Genomic DNA, 23,516 nt, shown 5'->3' with positions numbered 1-23,516 from the left:
GGGAGGATGGTTGCTTGAGACGTGGCCCTGCTAGATGGAGACCTCCCAAACCCAATGCTTCAGCAGGCCACCCTGAACTTCCCCTAACCAAGTCCCTTTTCCTCCCAGTACAGCTAATCTAACCAACCACCTTTCCAGCAGCCTATGCCAGAGCTACTCTGAACTACAGTCGTCTAATTATACACCTCAAGGTGTTAATTAGTTTGATCCTGGAGAGATTTCTTACTACTTGTGTAACCTTCACAAGTCACTCTTTCTCTTATAATACGTAGAGAATAAAATGAAGCCATCTTTTTTTTCAGTTCTGATTTTCTGTGATTCCTACTCAAGAAGGAGCAGAGAGATAGGGGAAGGTGGAGGAGTGGTTTAGAGTCTGGCAACTCTCAGTATTCCAGTGGGAAGTGGAAGGTTGGTAGATTGATGAGGTCTTTCTGGAACAATGAGGCAATTTCAAAAGAGGGCTGGAACCATTGTTTAATGGGCACAGGAATTCTCCAACTGGGTCTGGGGCCCAGAGGCTAGGCATCTGAGGCTCAGGGAGCAATAGGAAGGCTCATGGAGAAAGCTGTCCATATAGAGGACCTGATGGGGGAAACTGAAGTCCCAGCCTCAGCAGGCACTGAATTCTAGAATGTTGGAGCCAAAAGAACAGAAGAAAGCTGGGAGGGGCCACAGAGCATCCAATGTCAGAATGGGGACCTGAGAGCAGACTACTAGGGGCTTGAAAACATCAGATCTGCAATTGCAGCTCCTAATCTCTGGGCTTAACCTTTCTTCCCAATTCTTTTAGGATAGGGAGGGAGAAGCATGTAGGAAAGGGGGTGGTGGAGGGATGAGTATCATATGGAATCCCCATTCACCACTGCCCAGACTTCAAAGGGACCAGGACAGAATGACAGTTTCAGTTTCCAAAGACTGAGTTTGCTTCCTCTGATGCTGTCCTTGACCCAGTTAACAGTAGTTTTATCTTATATGTATTGAGTATCTTAAAGGGAAAAAAAAAAAAAAGACATTTTTCTTCTGCCAAACCAGTCACAACAGGCAGTTGAGCTAAAGATGAGAGACAAGTGGGAAGCCTTTCTAGGCCTCCCCCCTTTGGAGAAATCTTGCTTACGTGACCTTAAAAGAGATTTTTTTCAAGTCTTCCTCCTGCTCCACTTGGGTCTTTCATTCCCAAGAGACTCCAATTCCTGCTTATCATGTTATAGATACTGGGGACTTTAAGCTACAACATCTGTTTCCATGGCAACGTGACGGTGGCAGCAGCAATCAGATGGGTTTAAGCTGGGGCCATCCTTGGTCAACTTCCCATGGTGCAGGTGTGAGAGCAGATGCCCCCCTCCCCTACAGAGATACAAATCTATCCCACATTGTCACCCACTACTATGATGCTTACCTAACTCCATTCCCCTTCCCCCCAACTCCCTTCCCTCCAACTCCCATACCCTCTCCCCTAAGAAAAGGTACACCCTTTGAGATGAATATAGAGTATCCTATTCTGATCGTGCTACCAAGTCCCCCAAACTGGTGCCCTTTTTGTGGCTCACAAGGAGCTCCACTCTAAGGGCTAGAAGGGCATTTCTCTCCCCCCACTTGGGGGGGGTGGTTAGTGCTGGTGAAAATCTCATTAGACTGAGAATTAGGGTCATCATAGGATCAGAGAATGAATAAAGGGACCATGAATTTAAAGGGGAAGAGGGCTTAGAAGTCATTGGGTCCATCCCTCTTACTTTACAGATAAGTAAACTGAGACCTAGAGAAATAAAGTTTTTGGTTCAAGGTCACACAGACAGGAAGTAGAAGAGCTAGACTCTTCACTGAATCATGATCTGTGGGGAAGTTGGTACAACCCCTCCCCCCCCTCACCCCCTACTTTCTCAGCTGGAGCTGGGTGGTATAGCAGGTAGAGTGCTGGGCCTGGAGTCAGGAAGATCTGAGTTCAAATATGACCTCCAACACTAACTAGCTGTACAACCTTGGGTATCACTTCACTTCTGCATGCCTCAGTTTTCTCATCTATAAAATGGGCACCTGCTTCCCATGTTTGTCATGAGGATCAAATGAGATGATAATTTTAAATTCTTAGCACAGCCTAATACATAGTTAAGTTGCCATATAAATATTGGCTATTGTTATCTGAAAAACGAGAAGGCCATCATTATACCAAGATCTTGATGGAAGACCTTTTAGCAGTAGCCCCAAAGTGAAAAACCAAATGGATTTCACCATAGATGGGAGAAATGAAATGTAAATGCACTGAGTTATTGTTTTAATATAAAAATGATAATGAGGGAGTCAGAGGAATATGAGTAGACTTGTATTAACAGATACAGAGTCACTAAGAGAGGAAGAAGAACAGACATAATGGATAAAATAACATAAATGAAAGCAATTAAACTTAAATTAATTACAATGACCAATCTTAGGAGACAGCATAAAGAAGTGGAAAGAATCTTCAAGAACATCGAGTTTAACTTCTTTTGCTCAAGGTTACCCAAGGTTAGCCCAGGGTCTTTGAGGGGCAGGGGTGCCCCCAATCCTGAGACCTTTTCATCATGCCACAATGTCTTTCTTAGGAGGAAATGCTTACAAGAACCCAGGTGATGAGAAACACTTCTCTACTCTGTAGAAAACAAACATTTATTTTTTAGTGAGAGATAGAATAAATAACCTGAGGTCCTTTCAAAGTTCAGTGAGTACAAGATTTTGAAGGGTGTTCCCCCAATATATCAGCCAGTCCACCCAGATAAATCTCTGGATTGGAAAGTGCTCTAAGGAAGGGCTGGGTCAGTCAAAGGACCCAATTCTCTCTTTGGATTAGATCCATTGGAAATGAGCCTGTCAATGGACCTTAAGCCTCGTGGACAAAGACTCCCAAAGTCAGCCAGGCCCCACCTACGGAAACCAGAATCCAAGCAGAAAGTCCAGAGGCCCAGGTCCCTAGAGAAAGGAGACCAACCTAGAGTGATATTTCTTTTTTTTTTTGTGAAAGATTTTATTTATTTTGAGTTTTACAATTTTTCCCCCATTCTTGCTTCCCTCTCCCCACCCTCCACAGATGGCATTCTGTTAGTCTTCACATTGGTTCCATGTTATACATTGATCTCAATGGAATGTGATGACAGAGAAATCATATCCTTAACGAAAAAACAAATAAGTATGAGATAGTAAAATTACATAATAAGATAATGTTTTTTCCTAATTTAAAGGTAATAGTATTTGTTCAAAGTCCATAATTCTTTCTCTGGATATAGATGGCATTCTTCATTGCAGACAGCCCCAAATTGTCCCTGGTTGTTGCACTGATGGAATGAGCAAGTCCATCAAGGTTGATCATATCTCCCATGTTGCTGTTAGGGTGTACAATGTTTTTATGGTTCTGCTCATCTGGCTCAGCATCAGTTCATGCAAATCCTTCCAGACTTCCCTGAATTCCCATCCCTCCTGGGTTCTAATAGAACAATAGTGCTCCATGACATACATATACCACAGTTTGTCAAGCCATTCCCCAATTGAAGGACATTCACTTAATTTCCATTTTTTTGCCACCACAAACAGGGCTGCTATAAATATTTTTGTACATGATGTTTTTACCCTTTTTCATCATCTCTTCAGGGTATAGACCCAGTAGTGAAAGACCAAATTTATTAAAGAGTCCACACTACCAATGAAGATTAGTTTTTTGTTTCTTTAGGCAATCAAGGTTAAGTGACTTGCTCAGGTTAGAGTGATATTTCCGATAGTGATAGTAAAGACTATTAGAGGTCAAGAAGGATGGGATTATGTCTATAAATCACTTTAAGCTTTTCTCTTGGCAAAGAGCTCTGAACCGTGGTAAATCTATTTGGGCCTCTTAACCCGCCCCACCCTCACCCTCCCATTTCCATCACTGATGAAGGTCACTGGTAGACAGACAAGCAGGGCCAAGCTCCTGGAGCATCACCCACAAACCCAACCCAAGTTTGTCAGCCAAAGGTGGCCAAATTCCCTTAACTCTGCAGTGGGCATGACCACTGCCCAGCAGTCCCATGCCTAAATCTACCCTGCTAGACCAAGGCTCTGAGGCTCTAGTCCTGGAATGTCCTCCAACTGCCATTTTTAGGGGACCAGAAATTAGTAAACACTCCAAAAGAAAACTCAGGGCTAGAAATAAGCATGTGAGATATGGAGGAAAAGGTGGAGGAAAAAGGGAGGAAAAGCCAAGAGAGACTGTTACATCTGCCCCTCCCGGGATGGAAACTCCCCCACCAGCCTTTGCTTACAAGGTGAGCCAGAGGCCAAGAGGAACTCTGGGTGGATGAAAGATGATGAAAGCTCTTTGAGGCCAAGACCATTATTGACCTGACTTTGTAATCCCCTTCCACATCAGTTATTAGCAACAATACTCATTAATCTATTTTAAAACAACATGGTAGAAAGAATAGTGATAGATTTGGAGATAGGAAAACCTAGGTTCAAATCACTGGTTTTCTCTGTGAAATAAGGGAGCTAAACTAGATAGAAGGTTTCAAATGTCCTTTAGAGCCCAAATTTATGATCATATGATATGAATTCCAGCCTTTCTCTATCTTCAAAGTCTCCCACTTAGAATGCCCCCTCTTTCCTGAAGCCTTCCCTAGTATGTGCAGAAAGATATGAGGAGATCTCTGCCTTTAAGGAAATGACATTCTGGGAGGGTAGAGGGGGAGGGAGGGCATAGAACCTATCCAGATAAGAAAATCTAAAGTAAGACAAAGTTATTTCAAAGATATAGTGTCAACAAATGAAGGTGGAGGTTCTTCAGAGTTGTGCTCTGAATGAAGCTACACAATAATGATTTTTTTCTTTGTACTTATCTTTCCCTTTAGGACAAGTAGGTTGTGCAGTAGATACTGCACCAGATCTGGAGTCAGGAAGATCTGAGTTCAAATCCACCCTCAGACACAAGCTGTGTGACGCTGAGCAAGACACTTGTTTACTTCAGTTTCTTCAACTATAAAATGAGCTGGAGAAAGAAATGGCAAATCACTTCAATATCTCTGCCAAAAATACTCCAAATGGGGTCATGAAGAGTCAGACTTAACCCTGTTTGCCTTAGTTCAAATGTAATACATGCTAGAGAGAGAAATGGCAAACCCCTCCAGGATCTTTGCCAAGGAAACCCCAAATGGAGTCATAAAGAATAGGACATGCATGGAACACTATTATTCTATTAGGAACCAGGAGGGATGGGAATTCAGGGAAGCCTGGAAGGGTTCGCATGAACTGACGCTGAGTGAGATGAGCAGAACCAGAAAAACACTGTACACCCTAACAGCAACATGGGAGTGATGATCAACCTTGATGGACTTGCTCATTCCATCAGTGCAACAACCAGGGACAATTTTGGACTATCTGTAATGGAGAATACTATCTGTATCCTGAGAAAGAATTATGGACTTTGTACAAAGACCAAAGACTATTATCTTCAAATTAGAAAAAAAAAACAATTGTTATTTTATTATGTAATTTTACTATCTCATACTTTATTTTTCTTCCTTAAGGATATGATTTCGGGGTGGCTAGGTGGCACAATGAATAGAGCACCAGCCCTGGAGCCAGGAGGTCCTGAGTTCAAATCCAGTCTCAGATACTTAATAATTACCTAGCTGTGTGGCCTTGGGCAAGCCACCCATTGCCTTGCAAAAAAAAAGCCTAAAAAAAAAAAGATTTAGTTCAAGGTTATGATTTCTCTGTCATCACATTCAGCTGAGATCAATGTATAACATGGAACCAATGTAAAGACTAACAGAATGCCTTCTGGGGGGGGAGGGGGAGGAAGAATGAGTGAAAAATTGTAAAACTCAAAATAAAATCTTTCTAATATAAAAAAAAGAAAAGAGTAGAACATGATTAAACAACAATAACATTCTCCTTAATCTAACAGTTCTCTCCATTAGAATATAATCTCCTTGAGGGCAGGACTGATATTCTACTTACCCAGCTGTTGCTTTACCAGATGTGGATCGGAAATAGTCCAGACAAGGCTAGGCCTCAAAGAGCTCACTCCCTGAGAGGGAAAGTGATTTCTCAAAGGTTACACAGTGACCGAATGTCTAAGGCTGGGGCACTCCCAGGTTCAGATACTGTCTGCTACAACAAACTGGGCCTTAAGAAAGGAGGGAGCTCTGTCATGGCTGAGTCCCAGAGAGGCATCAAAACACAACTCCTCTGTTAGAGGTTTTGGATGAAATAGAAATGGACCAGGAGGAATGATGCAGTCAGAAAGGGCCAAAGAGATCTACCAAAACCAAAACAACAAGAAGGAATGGGGAACTTGATTAGGCTATAAATGTAAACTACGATTGAAAAAGATACCCCAGTATCTTACTCTCTTCCACCAGCTCATCTCCTCCCTTTCTCCCTACAGGTGCCTCTTCTTTTCTTCTTAATGTTCCTCTCTTCCGTTATTCCTCTGACCCTCTCCCCCTTTCTACTACTCCCTCTTCCTCCATCACTCCTTCACCTTCTCTTTTCTCCTTTCTCTTCCTTCCCCATTCTTTCCTCTCCTCTTCTTTATTTCTTCTCCCTTCTACTCTCCGCCCTTTCTTCAGCTTCATACTCTCCTTCTCTTTCTCCCATCCGTTCCTTTACTCTTCTCCTTGATGCACTCAGCCCACCCTTTCCTCCCTTTATACTTGTCCTCTTATCCACCCCTTACATTCCTACTTTTTCTCTTCCTGCTAGTCCAATCTTTATAACTCATTGTGAAACTGAATTCAGTAACTTTTACCCCATTTCAGCCTCTCTTTCTTATTTCCCTATTTCTGCCAAAGGGCACCACCATCTACCTAATCTCGGAAGCTAGCAACTCACATGGCATCCTCAACTCCTCATATCTTTGAGAAGGCATCTCGAATCAATGCACCCATTTTTTTTTCCCCTCTCATTTTCTTCTTTAGGTCTTTACATATCTGGGCTCATCATTCACCCAAAACTGCTCTCTCCAGTGTTACCAAAACTTTCTTAATAGCCAAATCTAATGAGCTTGTCAATACTCAAACTTCTTGAAATCTCTGACGCTGGTGGTCACCCTTTCTTACCAAATTTCCTTGACATCCAAATTTTCGTCCTACCTGACTGCTCCCCGACTGGACCTTTGTTCAGGTCATGCCGAGGAAAGGCAGGTGACTCCAGGATTCCATCCCTCTTCCCTTCTCCCTCTTGACTACTGCATTTGATAATCTCCTCTGATTTCAATTATATCTCTACTGATGATTTTAAAGTCTATTTATTCAGTCCTAACCTTTTGTCTGACTTCCAAACTTAAAATTTCCACTTACCCAATAGGTATCTGCAACTGCTTATCTTGTAACATCTTAAACTCAACATGGTTATGGCAGCTAAGAGATCCAGTGGATGGAGCACTGTACTTGGAGTCAAGAGAGACCTGAGTTCAAATCCAGCCTGAGACACTTGCTAGTTGTATGATCCTGGGCAAGTCACTTAACTCTGCCTCCAAAAACAACAGCATTCTTGACTCATTTTCTTTTCCTCTCTATATCTATACTATTGCCAACTTCTTTCAGTTCTACCTTCTTTATATCTCTCATATAAGCCCCTTCTCTCCTCTGACAACTCCCAATACAACCTTTTGCTTCTTTTGGAACTGTTTTAATCGTTGCAAAGATTTTCCATACATTGAGCTAAAATCTGCTTCCCTCCATTGTTTATGCCATTGTGTCCTAGTTAACAGATAGTGTGGTTTAGTGGGAAGAATGCAAGACTTGTCCCCATCAGAGATCTGGATTCAGATTCAGGCTCAGGTACTTAATAGCCATGTGACCCTGAGCAAGTCACTTCACCTCCTTGGGGCTTCAGTTTTTTTCAACTGTAAAATGAGGATAGCCAATTCTGTCAACTGATCCTTGCATGACATCAAATATAGATAGATTGATACAAAGTTATCTATTGATAAGAAAGTCAACACAAAGAAGACAGTTGGCAGGAACAAAATATTGCCAAGTAAGATAAGAAGGGATGTGATTGAAAGAGGGAAAAATTTTGTATCAAATCTCTGATAATAATAATAATAATAATAATAATAATAATAATTGTCCTCACTAGCCTTTTCCAGAACTATTCACTCCATGGATCTGATTTAATAGGAAAAAGGACTATAGAGATGCTGTTGTGGGAGGTTCTTGGTCTTTGAATTGGTTTCTCTTTCTCCCATATCATCAAGGCACCTAGTCACACCATCAGTGCCAGGAAAACACCAGCATGTGATTTCGGGTGATAGAATGCAACAACCCAGTATATTCAAGCCTGTCTCTTGATGGACTAACTGTCAGAGGTCTTTCCTGTCAGACCTTCCATCTTCAACAATGCTGACCCTAGAACCCAAGACTTTGGTTTTCCTGAAACTGTCTATCATGTCATGGGAATAACTATAGGATTAATAGTAGTCCATATCATTTATAGTTGGAACTACAATGTCTTCAAACCACCGACTTCCATTCTTGATTAATAAAAACATTCTTGATAAATACTTTTGCCAATGGTCCATCTTGATGTCCAAGATATATAATAAACCAACAGATATGTAGGGGGTCCCAAAAATCTTAGTGAGGTTTTAAGATTTAATAACTTCAAACCAAGGTAGACAAGATTAGAAGATGAATTTTGATTGGTAGTTTCTCTAATAAAGACTATCTCAAATATATAGAAAATTTTGTCAAATTTATGAGAATATGAGTCATTTCTCAATTGACAAATGGTCAAAGGATATGAATGGGCAGTATTAGAAAGAAGAAATCAAAATTACATATAGTCATATTTAAAGATGCTTTAAATCATTATTGATTAGAGAAATGCAAATTAAAATAATTTTGAGGTACCACCTCATACCTCTTGGATTGCCTTAAAATGACAGAAAAGGGAAATTAATACAATTGATGAAATTGTGAACCTATTCTACTACCATTTTGGAGAGCAATTTGGAATCATGCCGAAAGAGCTAGTTACAAAACTGTATATCCCCTTTAACCCAGCAATAATACTACCAATTAGGATCATTTCCCAGTGTGATTAGGGAAAAAGGAAAAGAATCCTATGTTTTAAAACATTTATAGCAAGTCTTTTTATGTGGGCGAAGAACTGGAAAATGAGGGGATGCCTATCAATTGGGGAATGGATGAACAAGTTGAGGAATATGATTGTGATAAAATACTACTGAACTGTAAGAAATGATGAGCAGGTAGGTTTTAGAAAGACTTGCATGAAATAATGAAGAGTAAAATGAGCAAAACCAAGAGAATAGTGGAAACAGTAACAGTTATATTGTTCCAAAAGTAACTATGAATAACTGTTATTCTGAGTAATATGAACATTCAAATCAACCATGAAGGACCTATGAAGGAAGATATGATGTTAGCACTTCCAGAGCAAGAACTGATAATATGGAAGTATGTATTGTATAGTTCCTTATGTAGATCTTTTTCATATGTCAGCCTTCTCGAATTCAAGGTTGGGAGGCAGAGAGGAAGACAATTTGGAACTTAAAATGTAGCAAAAAATTGAATTAAAATTTGAAAAAAGAGTTAATAACTTATAAAATACAAATGTTACAAACTTACAAAAGGCAACATTGAAAGGTTAAATTATTTGAGATTTTAAAATATGGATATATAGATATTAAAGTTCAAAGTAACTAGTTTAGTGTTATATATACATCTCTTTCATCAGCAGTGCTCAGTGACTGAAAGGATGGAATTTGTAACCTTGTAATCACCCAAAGAATGAGATTTTGATGTATGAATGACAGCTTTGATGTGACTTCATTAAAAAAAAAGTCTAACAGAAATAGACTGGGTGACTGAGGAGGCTGAGAAAGACAACTTCCTCCTCTAATCTATTAGCTCTCACAAGTGTCGTCTATAAACTGATATACATGATGCATAATGACAGGGTACCCTGTCTTCTTAAAATTAAAATGAAAAACATCTATTACTAAAATATACAAAATAAACATAAATAATTAAACTTTCAAATTATATTGTATTTGCAATGTTTTAGCATTTATACTTCTAAATTGATTAAAGTGTAAAAACTGCACTAAGACTCTGGGGACATCTTGACTGTATGTGTATGTATGATCAAAAGTCAATCCCTAATAGATAAGTGGTTAAAAGACAAGAACAACAACAACAAAAAAGATATGAACAGACAATTCTGGGAAAAAGAACTATAAATTAATAACAACAATATGAAAGAGTGCTCCAAATCACTATTAGTAAGGCAAATCAATACAAATGTAGGCTTTTATTTTGTGTTCAGCAAATTGACGAGGATGATCAACGATGGGAACAATTGATGCTTCAGAGGCTATGACAAGATATGCATACTTGTACACTGTTGGTGGAGTTGTAAATTCGCTTGACATATAGTAGGCATTTAAGAAATGTCTGTCAACTGATTAATTTGATGCCATAAAATTATAATGGCCAAGCTCTGCCCCAAAGGAGAGATATGAGAAGACACCAACCTCCTCTACTTTTTTTAAAGACATGGTAGACCATGGTACCTCTTCCCCGCACCCCCCACCCCCACAAACACACACACACACACACACACACACACACACACACACACACACACACACACACAGAGTATTATGCCTATGTTATAGATAGGAAAACAAGAGGGATTCAAATCTGAGTTTTTCTGATTTTCAAGTCGATTTTATTGATCACCCCAAGCTAGCTACACTCTACCAAGCAAAATTAAGCCCAAGGGTGAAAAAGCAACTATTCAGTGAGGGTTTCCAGGGGCAGGAGCAGATCACTCAGGTATTGCTAGGAAAGGTCATATGGAACAAAAGTAGGCTGTAAACAGCAGAGAAGTTGTTCTCCTTGGAAAAATATGATATTGAAAGAGTCCTAAATCTAATCAAAAGCAGCAGGAAACACAATTCACTGTCTCTAGACAAGTCTTGGTTACACTGAGATGATGGTTCTAATGTAAAATTGTCCATTAAGGATTGGGATTTAAGTGATAGTTAAAGTGGCAGAGTTGGGGGTGAGGAGGGAAGGACCTGAAGATATTTCTCCCAGAGAGGCCAAGGCTAGAACACAACTCATAGCAATGATGACCAGGTCTGAGAAAATGGGCAGTTAGCCTCAGGCAGGAACACTGCTGATATGGCCAGGAGCAGAGAGTAATGAATTTGGTTATGGCAGAGAATGAATGCTCAGTAGTAAGAGCTAAGGACTAGGAGATGATGGGCTGAATCATCTGATCACAAAAGTACCCCAAAGCAGAGCCTGGTGGTGCAGATCTATAAACCTTGAGATTGCAAAAGCTGAGACTGGCGAATCGCTAGAGTTTAGGGGTTCTGAGATGTAGAGGACTAAAGTCAAGGAGGAGTCTGTACTAAGTCAACACAATATGATCCTCCTAGGGAACAACCAGGCTGCCTATAGGGAAATGAACCAGTAAAGTCAGAAATGGAGCAATTGAGGTTCCAAGTTAGTCTGGTGTCTGGGGCAATAGATGGTTGCTGCACTTCCAGTCTGAGAAAGACAGGGCCAATTCTCAAAAAAATTATGTGTGGGGGTGGGGTGGGGGAAGAGGTACCGTGTTCTACCATGTCTTTCAAAAAAGTAGGGGAGGGTGGTACCTTCTCATATCTCTCCTTTGGAGCAGAGCTTGGCCATTACAGTCTCAGATTAGGGATGTTAGGGATCCAAGGGAACTGAATCTTCTCAGGAGGAAGAGATAATGTCTCCATCGTGGATGGTGGAGAGTTTAATATTCCTATGATGTAAAGCAAATGTCCTACGTTCCTTCAATTAAGAACAGCTAGGTGGTCCAGGGGCTAGAGCACCATCAGTTCTGGAGTCAGGAGGACCAGAGTTCAAATCCAGTCTTACTAGCTGTATGATATTAGATAAATCACTTAAGCCTGACTGCCTTGCATCCAGGGTCATTTCCAGATGTCCTGATTCATATATGGCTACTCAACACCAGATGGCCCTGGAGGAGAAAATGAGGCTGGTAAATTAGCACAGCAGCCCCTCACTCAAATCCAATTCACATGCTTGTCATGACATCGCCTCTCTGATGCCACAGTCTCCTTCCAGAATGAAGGACAACCATCAGTCATCAATGGTGTAGAACAAACTTTTGTATAGGACAAGGAGTTAATGCATACTCCCAAGGATGGAGAAAGTGATATGAATCTAGCTATGGTGGGAAGCCGGTACTTCCATGTGGAAAGCTCCCATTTCTGAGAAGCCAATGTTCTTATCATTGAGGAGTTAGTGTCTTCATGGTGGAGTGCTATGGAAATCTATCTTCTATATACTAAGTTTGTTCCTTATGTCTCCTTGCTCTTCTACTTGAATAAGATCCCCCAGAGGGCAGGGACTGTTTGAAGCATTGTCAATACTTCCTGCTGATCACTGTAAGAACTTAAAGAAGACTGATTTATCATTTGCCTTCCTGGACTGCGGATGCTTCCCATGTGAGCAGTAAGGGGAGCTGCACTGTCCACACTGTAGAGATGCTAGCCCTATGGTACAGAGTTAACATTTCTGCAGTGGAACAAATGATTCAATGGATGGGGAGCTAACATTCCCATCCCCATGAAGGAGAGGAAATGTTTGCAAGCACAAGTAGCTGATGTTCGCCTGGGAGAAGCTGCGACCAGATCAAATGGTCTCATGGACCAGTAAGTAACATTGCCACGATGGAGTCATCACGTTTTTAGGATGGAGCTCAACAAAGAGACATCTCAGATAGTTCTTAAAGGAGAGTAACCTTGGGAACAATGCTTCTATGGAAGATGAAAAGGATCCCCACGGGAAACAAACAATGCACCTGAAATGCTTGTGAACTAGAGGTTTGACAGGTCTTGGGGACTGGTTGAGACTTACTGACATAGGCCTCCCCTTCCCCACGTCACTTAGTCCCTTCCTGGTAAAAGATGGAGCCAGTTGTTCCATTCTCTTCTCTGGTTCTTCTTGACCAACAACCAGCTGTGGAGTCTGGGAGGCTCCTCCTGGTTTCTCTGGGCTCTACCCCAGGAGGGTGCCAGCAGGGTGAGGAAAGGTCTTTAGGCTTGGGGACAGAGGAACTCTACCAGACCAGTCTCCAGCATGGAATACTTTAACTGAATTTGTCATCAGATGCACTGGACCCTTTGGTTGTCTCATTTCCCCTGCTAGCTCTGATAATGAGATTTTCCAATGGCTCTAGGAAAAGGTAGAAGCATGGGTGCCTCTGGTCATAAGTGTCCTTGATTCAAGAAACAATATCCCCTAGTCCCATAGACCAGGACTTGGAAAGGAGCTCAGGGGAAGTGGTAGAATTTGAACCCAGGCCCCACTGCTTCCAGAGCCTTTAGTACTTACACGGAATCAAAACACTTTCCTCCAAAGAAGCATGGCCTAAGGGGGAAAATGCAAGCCTTGAAGATGAGGAGACCAAATTACTGAGTCAGCTGCAGAAACTAATCCAGCCTCTGCCTTAATGTCCCCAAAGCGGGGGAAGCCACCACCTCTAGAGTCAGCCCACTCCTCTCTGGGGCCACTGTCTTTCATCTGACACTCAGCCTCAGGTGGCCCCTTGGTGGCTTCCTCCTATTCCTCCTTGATTTGGCCCCTAGGGATCAAACATCACAATGGTCGGGCCTCTTCCTGGGTACTATCCCTTGACAGATCTAAAGATAGCAAGTGCATGCTCCCTGAATCTTTGATTCTCTAAACAAAGTGTGCCCATGTCCTTCAACTGAATTTTAACCCCATAGCTGCTAATGATGCAATATAGAATTTAGACAAGTTAGAAAGGGCCCTGGAAAACACTAGAATCCTCAGCAAAAAGGGATCTGAGTTGAGTCCTGGGTTTGAATTCCAGCTCCACCATTTAGAATCTAGGTTGTCACAGATAAATTACTTAATCTCTCTGAGTCTCAGTTTCCGCAATTGCAAAACGAGGGCATTGGACTAGATGACTCTCAAGGACTCTTCCAGTTCTCGATCCAACATTGGAAGACCCCAGGCAAATCACCTCACCCCAAGCATCTGGAAAATGGGAACAATATTACCTGTAGTAGCTGCTTCCCAAAGTATTTGGGAGGATTGAATGAGATAATAGAAAAGCTTTGTAGAGCTTAAAAAGTCAGCTTTTAACAAACTGGATCAGATCTCCATGTATAGGAAACGCAGAGAAAAATACTCCCCCCCACCTATGCATGCTATGATTCATAATTACAGAGAGTTAGCCAGGGCACCAAGAGGATAGCTGAATTGCCTAGTCACCAAGCTAGAATGCATCAGGGTAGACTTGAACCCATAGCTTCCAGACTCTTTCTCCACTTCCATCTTTCATTGTTAGTCTTCTCTGATATCCCTGCCCCCAGGATCCCCAAGGAGTCAGTGAGATCCTGGCTCTTAGGTTGGAGATGACCTCCATCTTCAGCCTGGCTCTGCCCCCTGGGATGGGGTCACCTACCTGTATCATGTACAGCTGGGCGATGCGATACTCCTCCACGCTCATTGGAAGAGGAATTCGATATTCCTTTATAAGCATCTTGAAGTCCAAGCCTTCCCGTCTAAAGGGAACTGCAACCTAAGGACTTCTTGTGAAGACTCCTTAAAGAATCCCAATAGAATTCATCGAGGACTCCTAAGTAAGGAAGAGAAGGAAGACCAGGATCACTTTCTATTCTGGGGGTAGGGATAAGAGACAATATCTCAGAGGGAACCTTAAGGGAGTCAATCAACATCTTCATGTCACTCAATTTTTCCAAAAATCCAACAAAATGTATTAAGTGCCTACTCCATTCCAATTATGGAGCTAGGGGCTAGGAAGAGAGTGTGGCATAGCAGATAGAAAAGTTCCAAAATCTTGGGTTCTAGTCCAGCATTTTGACACATAATTGGAAATATACCCTGGGTAACTCATTCAACCACTACTATCCTAAGGCAACTCTATGAGAAGATAAGGGGGCAAAGTAGGTACCAATGACATTGGGAGAGGGAGGTTCCCCATGTGGAAGTTCCCTGAACCAAAGAAATCCCAGGGCAGTTGTCCTAGGTGCTGGTTCAACAGATAAAATGAAGAATATTGCATCTCCATCACAAAGAGAGTGATTGGGAGTATGGTGCACATTCAGACCATTGTTTTTAATGATATGGGAACTCTTATTGTCTTAGAGAGTGACCTAAAGGACAGTAAAGTTATTTGAACTATCCAAGATCACAGAACCAGTGAGTATGAGAGGTAGATCTTGTGTAAAGTGGCTTGTCAGCCACTATCTATCCTCCTGGAAGGTTGGGAGGGGGATGATGAATGTTTTTTGGTTCCCATTCTTTTTTTTTTAATTGAATATTTCATTTTCTCCTGATACACATAAAAACTATTTTTAATATTCATTTTTTTTTTAAATCTCTCCCCCTTCCTCTCTTCCTCTGCTCCACTGAGAGGGCAAGCATTTCAATATAATCTATACATATGTAGACATGCAAAACATTTCTATAACAGCCATGTTGTAAAAGAAAATAAAGTAGGGGCAGCTAGGTGGCACAGTGGATAGAGCACCAGCCCTGGAGTCAGGAGGACCTGAGTTTAAATCTGACCTCAGGCGCTTAATAATTGCCTAGCTGTGTGACATTAGGAAAGTCACTTAACCCTACTGCCTTGCCAAAAAAAAAAAAAAAAGATTTAAATCCAGGTCTTCCTGACAGTAGGTCCAGTATTCTTATACAGTGCCCCACCACCAGAGTCACTTAATATGTGTCAGAGGTAAGACCAGAACCCAAGTCTTGGCGACTCTGAGAGGTTAGCTCTCTGTCTAGGACATGTTGCTTTTCTGTCAAAATCATAGAATCTAACAAAGGAATTGTCTAACAGAATATTTTAGTTTGCAAAGCTAGAGAGGGAGATGCAAGAAAGGCTATTCCTATTTCCCAGATTAAGAAACTGGAGTTTCAAGAAGCCAAAGTAAGACCCTTTGCCATGGTCTCTCAGCTGGTAAAGCATCAAAACTGAGATGTGAACCCAAGTGCTCGGTCCAGGGCTCCTTCCACAGCAAAGGACAACCGGGCTGTAGGGAAGTCAGCTTCACTGCTAAATCCAGTGGATGCTTTTCTCCAGCTGCCCTGCTGGCATGTGTTGGAATAGGTAAATAATGACTTGCACAAGCTCAGTTTTCTCTCCATGAAGGACAGGCTGCCAAGACAAGCACAATTACTCAGACTGAATTCACAGCCCAATGTCTTGGGTGCTGGCTCAGGGAAGGAGAGAAGAAGGTCAGGCCTCCAAAAGATCCAAGACCAGGCAGCCAGCCCAGACTAACCTAGGAAGAGCCCACAGGCCTTCACATGGAGGCAAAGCTCCTCTGTGGTTACAAAGCAAGCTCCTATTCCTTGAGTCACCCAGTTCAGTAAAAGTGATCATGACACACCACCTACTCTTCCAGAGATCTGTGGATAATAATGAATAAAGCCAGTCAGCAAGTAGAGTCCTGCCTGTAATACACGGCAGCCAGGAAACTGAGGAAGTCATCGAGTCCCCCTAAAGATCTGGACACCCCAGCAATGACTACATGATGGAGATCTGACCTGGCAGAATGTCCTAACAAGGGAGTTCCAGATAGCAATAAAATCACAGAAACCTTTACATGATCTAAATAAGAAACACCTATTGAGTACTAGCTGTATACTTTATATCTCTGTCATAGAATCCTTTTCAGAACTCCCTTCTCTAACTTATATATTTACAAGTTGTCTCCTTCATTAGACGAGAAGCTCCTTGAGGACAGGCACTACCTTTTTTTGTCTTTCTTTGTTTTTCAAGTCCTTTCTCTCCTCCCTCCCTCCTTTCCTATCTCCCTCTTTCTTCCCTCCTTCCTTTCCTTCTCTCCTCCCTCCCTCCTTCTTTCCTCCCTTCTTCCCCCTCTCCCACCTTTCACTGTGAACTCATGGGGGATAGACTTTGTTGCCTTTCTTTTTATTTCCCACCACTTAGTACATAGTGGGTGTTTAATACTGTTTGTTCAATCTACCAATCTACACCAGAACTATGTTAGACACAAATAGGGAAGAGTTCCTGCCCTCAAGAAGCTGACATCCTATTGAGAGGGGGCAGAGGACAAAACACACATATAAATATATTACAATATAAGGAGGCACCAAGTACAGGAGTTCAAAGAAGAGGTTTTGGGGCTGGGAGGAAGTAAGCACTGATCAATGAAGTGGGGGTCATCAGGAAAGGGCTCAAGTAAGCGGTGGCGTTGATCTGAACTTTGAAGTAAAATAGAGATTTTGAAAGATGGAAGTGAAGTATGGAGGAGAGTGCCAGAAAGTCAGTGTTACTGAACTTGAGAGGGTGGTAAAGGGAACTATTAGGGAGCTGAACTTATAGAACCCAGAAGGTGAGAGCTCTCTTTTACCCTGTGGAGCCTGTGCAGACCACCCGTGGGTAGGCTTTAAGAAGGACAAAGCTAAGTGATTCCAACAAAAACCTGTGAATTTGGGCCCCCCATTTGGGATGAATGAATAAGGGATCTTCAGATTCAAGGTCAGGAGGGGAAGGGAGTGGGATACTTTGGGAAATGTAGGTGACTGAAAACATAAATATTATATTTACTCAAGTTTACTTGGAGGCAGAGACTGTGACATTTTTACTTGGAGCCTTATAAACATTGGAGTCTAAATATCTATTAAGTTGAAAGGGGAGAAAAAAGGTCTAAAGTTGAAAGAACCCTGAGAGTTCATCTTGTACATTTTACAGATGAAGAAACTGAGGCCCACAGAGGTTAAGGTACGCTACCATAGTTAGGCAAAGCAGAAAATAGCAGGGTTGGGATTCAAACTCAGCTCAGAGGATCGTGAATTTACAGTTAGAAGGGATCCAAGAAGCCAATTAGTCCAACATTCTTATTTAGAGAGGTCTATGTCCAAGGTCATAAATTAAAAAATGGCAAGGTAAGAATCTGAACCCAGGTCCTCTGAGGTGTTAGTTGTGATAGCTGTCTTCAAGTTTTTCAAGGCTGTTCTGTGAAGGAGAGGTGAGCCTGGTTCTGCTCAGTGCCAGAGGATAGGAACATTGGGGAGGGGGTGTCCAGGGAAATGTAGAAAGGGATAATTTAGGCTTGATGATACTATAAAAAATTTGCTCAGAATGAGAGTTGCTGTCCCACTGTGGAATGGGCTGCCTAGGGAGGGGTTGAGTTTCCCTTCCTTGGAGTTCTTGAAGCAGAGCTAATCAGACAACCACTTGGTGATATTACAGGACAGAATATTCCTTCAGGACTGAACCAGGTGATTTTCCAGCTCTAGATTCGTTTCTTTAACAATCAATGCTCCATATTTCAGAAGGGGGATCAAGAAAAAGTGTTGGAGCAATCAGGTGGCCTTTATGAAAAGGTTGGAATGTGAGCCCAGGCTAGGCCTAGGAAAAATATGGATGGAGAATGAACTGAATCTGGTGCAAACCCATGTGTGACAGTCTGTAATACATATATATAAATACAATAATATTAATAATATGATAGAAATATATTATCAAATACTTATTATTTGGTTATATATATACATATATATATCTGCTGCCAGGTCTTTACCTCCAGGGGAGGATAGCATGTGGAGGATGTGGCTGGATTGAAGTAGGATGAATAGATCTCTATTAATGAGCGTTGCACCTCAAAAAACCCCTCAGTTTGATAGAGACACAGAAATTAGGCCCTGAAGGACAGAGGGCAAAGCTGCCCAGGCCCAGAATCCCTGACCTGGCAGTACTGATCACTGCCAGTCTGTCAGTTGGTGAGTAGAAGGTGACCACCACCCCTGGAGACCACACCCAAGGCGGGAAGAGGCCTGGGGCTTTAGGGCTCCACAGTAAAACTTTCCAGGTATGTTTCTTTTTTCTACTAGAGTTAAAGCCAGAATACCATTCAGGAGATGGAGCTATAAAAATGTCCGTCCAAGCTGAGTCCCTGTGTTTCTGTAACTTATCTCCGCTTGTCCCCTTAACAACTAAATAATCTTTTGATCAGCTAATAGTCAGGGATCCTGCTGGCTGCCTAAAAAGGAGATTTGGGCCAGCAGAGGCTGGGCTGGGGAGGTGGGGGTGGGTAGGAGGGACAGAGCTTGCTACCTCCAAAACCAATTGCCCCCCATTCTCTGAGAGGAACTGCTATGAAATCTATCTGTTAAAGCCAGGAGAATCTTCAAGGGGAGGCATAGGTTCCACAGATAAGAGGAAGAAGAGGGGAAGGAGGAAAAGAAAGGAGGGAAAAGAGGTGGAGGAGGAGGAGGAAGAGGAAGAAAAGGAAGAGAAAGAATAGGAAAAAAGAGGAGGGGAGAGAAGGAGAAAAAGGAAGAGGAAAGGGGAAGGAAGAGAAGGAAAAGGAAGAGGCTGAGGAAGAGAAGAATTAAGATGGAGAGGAGAAAGAAGAGGATGAGAAAGAGGAAGGGGAGGAAAAAAGAGAAGGCGGGGGAAGAGAGAGGAGAGAGAGAAAGAGGGGAAAGAGGAGGAAGAGGAAGAAGAGGAAGAGCAGGCAATGGAACTTTTGAACACTCAGATGATGTAATTTTGCTGCCAGAGGGTGGGAGAGTCAGACATGTATTTCATCTCTGTCCCTGCTGGAGTCGTGATGGGTCAGACAGGATTGTATTTTAAGACCCACCACAGGGGGAGCTTTCTGGGCATGTTCTGAAAGGATGAAGCTAGAAATATAAGTTGGCAAGAGCAGAAAACTGGGGGCTCCTCTCCCCCCCAACCATTCACTCCTGCTTTCAGACTTCCTTCAGGTTACGGAGCTACTGAGCACACAGGACGCATGGATTTGGTCATGGAGGGCTCCAGGAAACCCCAAGCTGCTGGTCCTGGGCCCACTCTGTTTGGGTGCCCTGAACACATCCTACCTGGGTGCTCCTAGGCAAATCCCTAACTTTTCAGTATCTTCTTCTCCCTCTTCCTTCTCTCTTTTTTTTTTTGGGGGGGGGGTTGCAAGGCAAATGGGGTTAAGTGACTTGCCCAAGGCCACACAGCTAGGTAATCATTAAGTGTCTGAGACCAGATTTGAACCCAGGTACTCCTGACTCCAGGGCCAGTGCTTTATCCACTGCACCACTTAGCCTCCCTCTTCCTTCTCTTCTTCCTCTGCTCTTTCCCTTTCCCTTCTCCTCCTCCTTCTCTTCTCCCTCCTCTTCCTTCCCCTCCTCTCTTTTCCCCCTCCTCCTCCTCCTATTATCCATGGGAACAGAACCTATCCCTCTGATACCCCACTGCCTCCCCTTGAAGATTCTCCTGGTTTTAATAGAAAAAAATCTCTTGAGCACAATAAATGAAGAGATAAGTTGCCAATCTGCAAAAGTGGGCAGAATTTCCATGCCAAAAGTTCCCCACACTTTACAAAAATCATAGGTCTAGACCACAAAACTCTCACCCAAACAGCCTGTAGATACTGTTCCACAGCAGGCAAAAAAAAACAAACCACTACTATCTTATTTGATTTTCGCATTGTCAGTGCAATAGGTATTTCAGGTGTTATTCCCCTCATTTTACAGGAGCGGAAACTAAGACACAGAAGCTCCCTGGGGATCACATAGTTGGGAAGTGTTGGCATGTATTATGTCTAAACTCAGGTCTTCCTAAGTCCTGACCTCTCTCTCTGATCCTTACCATGTCACTCTTTCACTCAAAAGGAACTTAGAGATCTCCTGGTTTAATGAACAGTTATTGATTAATTGATCTGTACATTTAACAATCAATAAACACGAAGTGCCTGGCAGCACAATGTCCAGCACACTGGGAGCTAAATATTTACTGAGCAATTCACTGTCAGATACCATTAGGAGAAATTGAGGCCCCAGAGAAGTGAAGTTAAGGCCTCTGGCCACAGGACCTGGATGAGAGAGAGAGAGAGACAGAGAGACAGACAGACAGACAGACAGACACAGAGTGTGTGTGTGTGTGTGTGTGTGTGTGTGTGTCTGTCTGTCCAATCACTTTCATGTTCAAGTTAAGAAAGGTTTCTAGAACTGGACTTCCCAAGGGGAGGGGTGGTTCTTGAGCACAGCCCAGAACTGACCAGTCTAAGCATCCATGTCCTCCTTTGGAAGCTGCTACCCATCTTCAGGACCCTACCTGAAAGATCTTTCGGCTTCAAGTTTTAGGCCCAGACAGTGGCCAGGTTGTTAAAAGGTTGCCAGCTTCTAGAGCATCAGGGAAAGAATACCTGGGAAGAGAGCTCTACATTACTTCACAGGCTCTTCCTTAGCTTCTAGCTGGGGGGGGGGGGCCTTCATGAAAACAATTATAGAAATAATACTGGGGATGGGGGAGAAGGGGAAGATACAGGACAGGGAAGGTGTCAGGCAACAGAGTGTGCCCACCCAGTCAGAACCTTCACACCCAAGTGAGGCTGGCATCACAGCCAAGGGGTCTGTGCTTGGGAGACTCTCAGTTCCTCTCCCTTTGTTTGACCTTGAGGAAATGACTGCAATCTCTGGGCTCAGGCCCAGCAGCCCCAGAGCCAAGCCCTGTGGGGGGACCTCCAAGCTCTGCACGATGAGGGAACCAGGGCCATCACTCACAACTGAAAGGGGAGGGCAGGAGAAGATCATTAACTGTAGGTATTGAGGTATAAATCACATAAATAGTATAAATCGAATGGTCTGAAATCCCAGGGCAGGTGAGGCAGCCTATTAGAATAAGAATGAGCAGCAGTGGAGGGAGCTGGAGGAATAACAGCAAGGATGGAGTTTACAGGACTTAATCTTCATTCCATTATTAGATCTGCTTTGACGTCACAGATCGAATTTAGGAGCAAGGCAATGCCGAACTGCCACTTTTAACAACTGGGGGATGGAACGAGTCCAGATGCCATCCTGCTCCACTGGTGATGTTCAGGCCAGAGAGGGCTCCCAGGATGCGGGGGGGGGGGGGTAGGGTGAGGGTGAAGAAAATTCATGAAGCAGCTCCCAAGGAGACTCCTGGCAGAAGGAGGCTAACAGATTTGGAACAGAAATGGAGGTCAGAAGTCATCTTGTCCACCCACCTCATTCTACCCAGAAGGGCCAGAGAGGTGAAGAGACTTGCCCAAGGTCAGCTAGGAATAAGAGATCCCAACTAAACAATCCTATAATTTTTTTTCTGCCTTAGTTTCTTCATAAAAACAGGGATGAGAAAATAAAAATCTATATTTTCTATGTGAAGACCTGTCAAACTGTCCCTTTCTATGACTTCTCCTCAAAAAGCAAAACAAAAAACCTCAGCCAGGTCATAATCAATATTGGGCATAATTCTCCCTTTCCAACTCTTGGTCTGGCAGAGGCAGCTAACTCAAGCTGAATTCAAAGTGACTTCTATGCCCTGGTTGGAGATTGCTCCAAAGACAGTTAAGCATGCTGAAGGATGATAGGGAAAAAATACTTGCTTATCTGGACCAGGAGACAGAAGTCCTTTTAGGTGACTTGCCAAGAAGTTTGTGGGCTCTTCAAAAAGTCAATGAGCTCCCTCCAGATCTGTGGAAAGGGTGGTGGCCACCATGGCCCCAATTCTGGGGGCTAGGATTCTGAGAAAAGCAGAAGACTCCACAAGTGGGGAGGGGGGGACCCTCCCAGGGGCCACAGCTGAGAGTCAACAGCATTTACCTAGTCTGGACCAGTGACTTCATTAAGAATTTTCAGTAGGGGCAAATCCTCAAACCCCTGAAAGAGACGTATCTGCTACTCAATTACCACTGATTGTCTTTGAAGTGCCTGTACCCCCAAGAATTCCCAACATCTCTCTGAATCAATGCAGTCAGTATATAGTAATTTCTGAAGATCCTACTTTTTGCTGCCAGGAATATTAAAAAAAGGGAGCAACAAGGCCCCTGCCTTCAAGGAGCTTTTATTTTAATGGGGAAGAAGCATGTGAACCCACTATAGAAATATAAGGTTCATAGAGAGAGCTAGTAGGTCTCATCAGAGGGAAGGAGCTGACAGCTGGGGAAGGGGGGGGGGAAAGAAGAGGATGATGGGCAGAGGGAAGGAGGGCCCAGGCATGGGAGATAAACAATTAAAAGGTCCTGAGAATGGAAGTTTAAAGCCCTCCTGGCTTGCTAGCAGATAGACTAAGCTGCCTCTCCTCTATATACCCAATCCAACACATTCATCAAAAGTCGACCATGGGGGCAGCTAGGTGGTGCAGTGGATAGAGCATTGGCTTTGGAGTCAAGAGGACCTGAATTCAAATCCAGCCTCAAACACTTAATAATTGCTTAGTTGTGTGATCTTGGGCAAGTCACTTAACCCCATTCCCTTAAATAAATATTAAAAACAGGGGCAGCTAGGTGGCACGCAATGGATAGAGCACCGGCCCTGGAGTCAAGAGTACCTGAGTTCAAATCCAGCCTCAGACACTTAATAATTACCTAGCTGTGTGGCCTTGGGCAAGCCACTTAACCCCATTTACCTTGCAAATAATAATAATAATAATAATAATGCATAAATTTTTTTTAAAAGGTTGACCATGTGCAAGATGCCAGACTAGAATCTGGCAGT

At 42.9% G+C, this 23,516-nt stretch overlaps 1 protein-coding gene across 16 annotated transcripts in view; it reads right to left on the bottom strand.

Moving 5' to 3' along the window:
* Window positions 1–23,516, bottom strand: part of PITPNM2 (phosphatidylinositol transfer protein membrane associated 2) — a 261,092-nt gene that overhangs the window by 72,719 nt on the left and 164,857 nt on the right. For all 16 annotated transcript variants that reach the window (XM_074205466.1, XM_074205472.1, XM_074205463.1 and 13 more), the window contains one exon: window positions 14,473–14,646. In XM_074205466.1, the coding sequence (XP_074061567.1) occupies window positions 14,473–14,550 (78 nt within the window). In that variant the 5' untranslated portion in view covers window positions 14,551–14,646. The remainder of the gene's footprint in view (window positions 1–14,472; window positions 14,647–23,516) is intronic.

The sequence above is a fragment of the Macrotis lagotis genome, chromosome X, assembly GCF_037893015.1.
Source record: "Macrotis lagotis isolate mMagLag1 chromosome X, bilby.v1.9.chrom.fasta, whole genome shotgun sequence".
NCBI classification, from domain to species: domain Eukaryota; kingdom Metazoa; phylum Chordata; class Mammalia; order Peramelemorphia; family Peramelidae; genus Macrotis; species Macrotis lagotis.
This window is presented reverse-complemented; position numbering and strand designations above follow the sequence as displayed.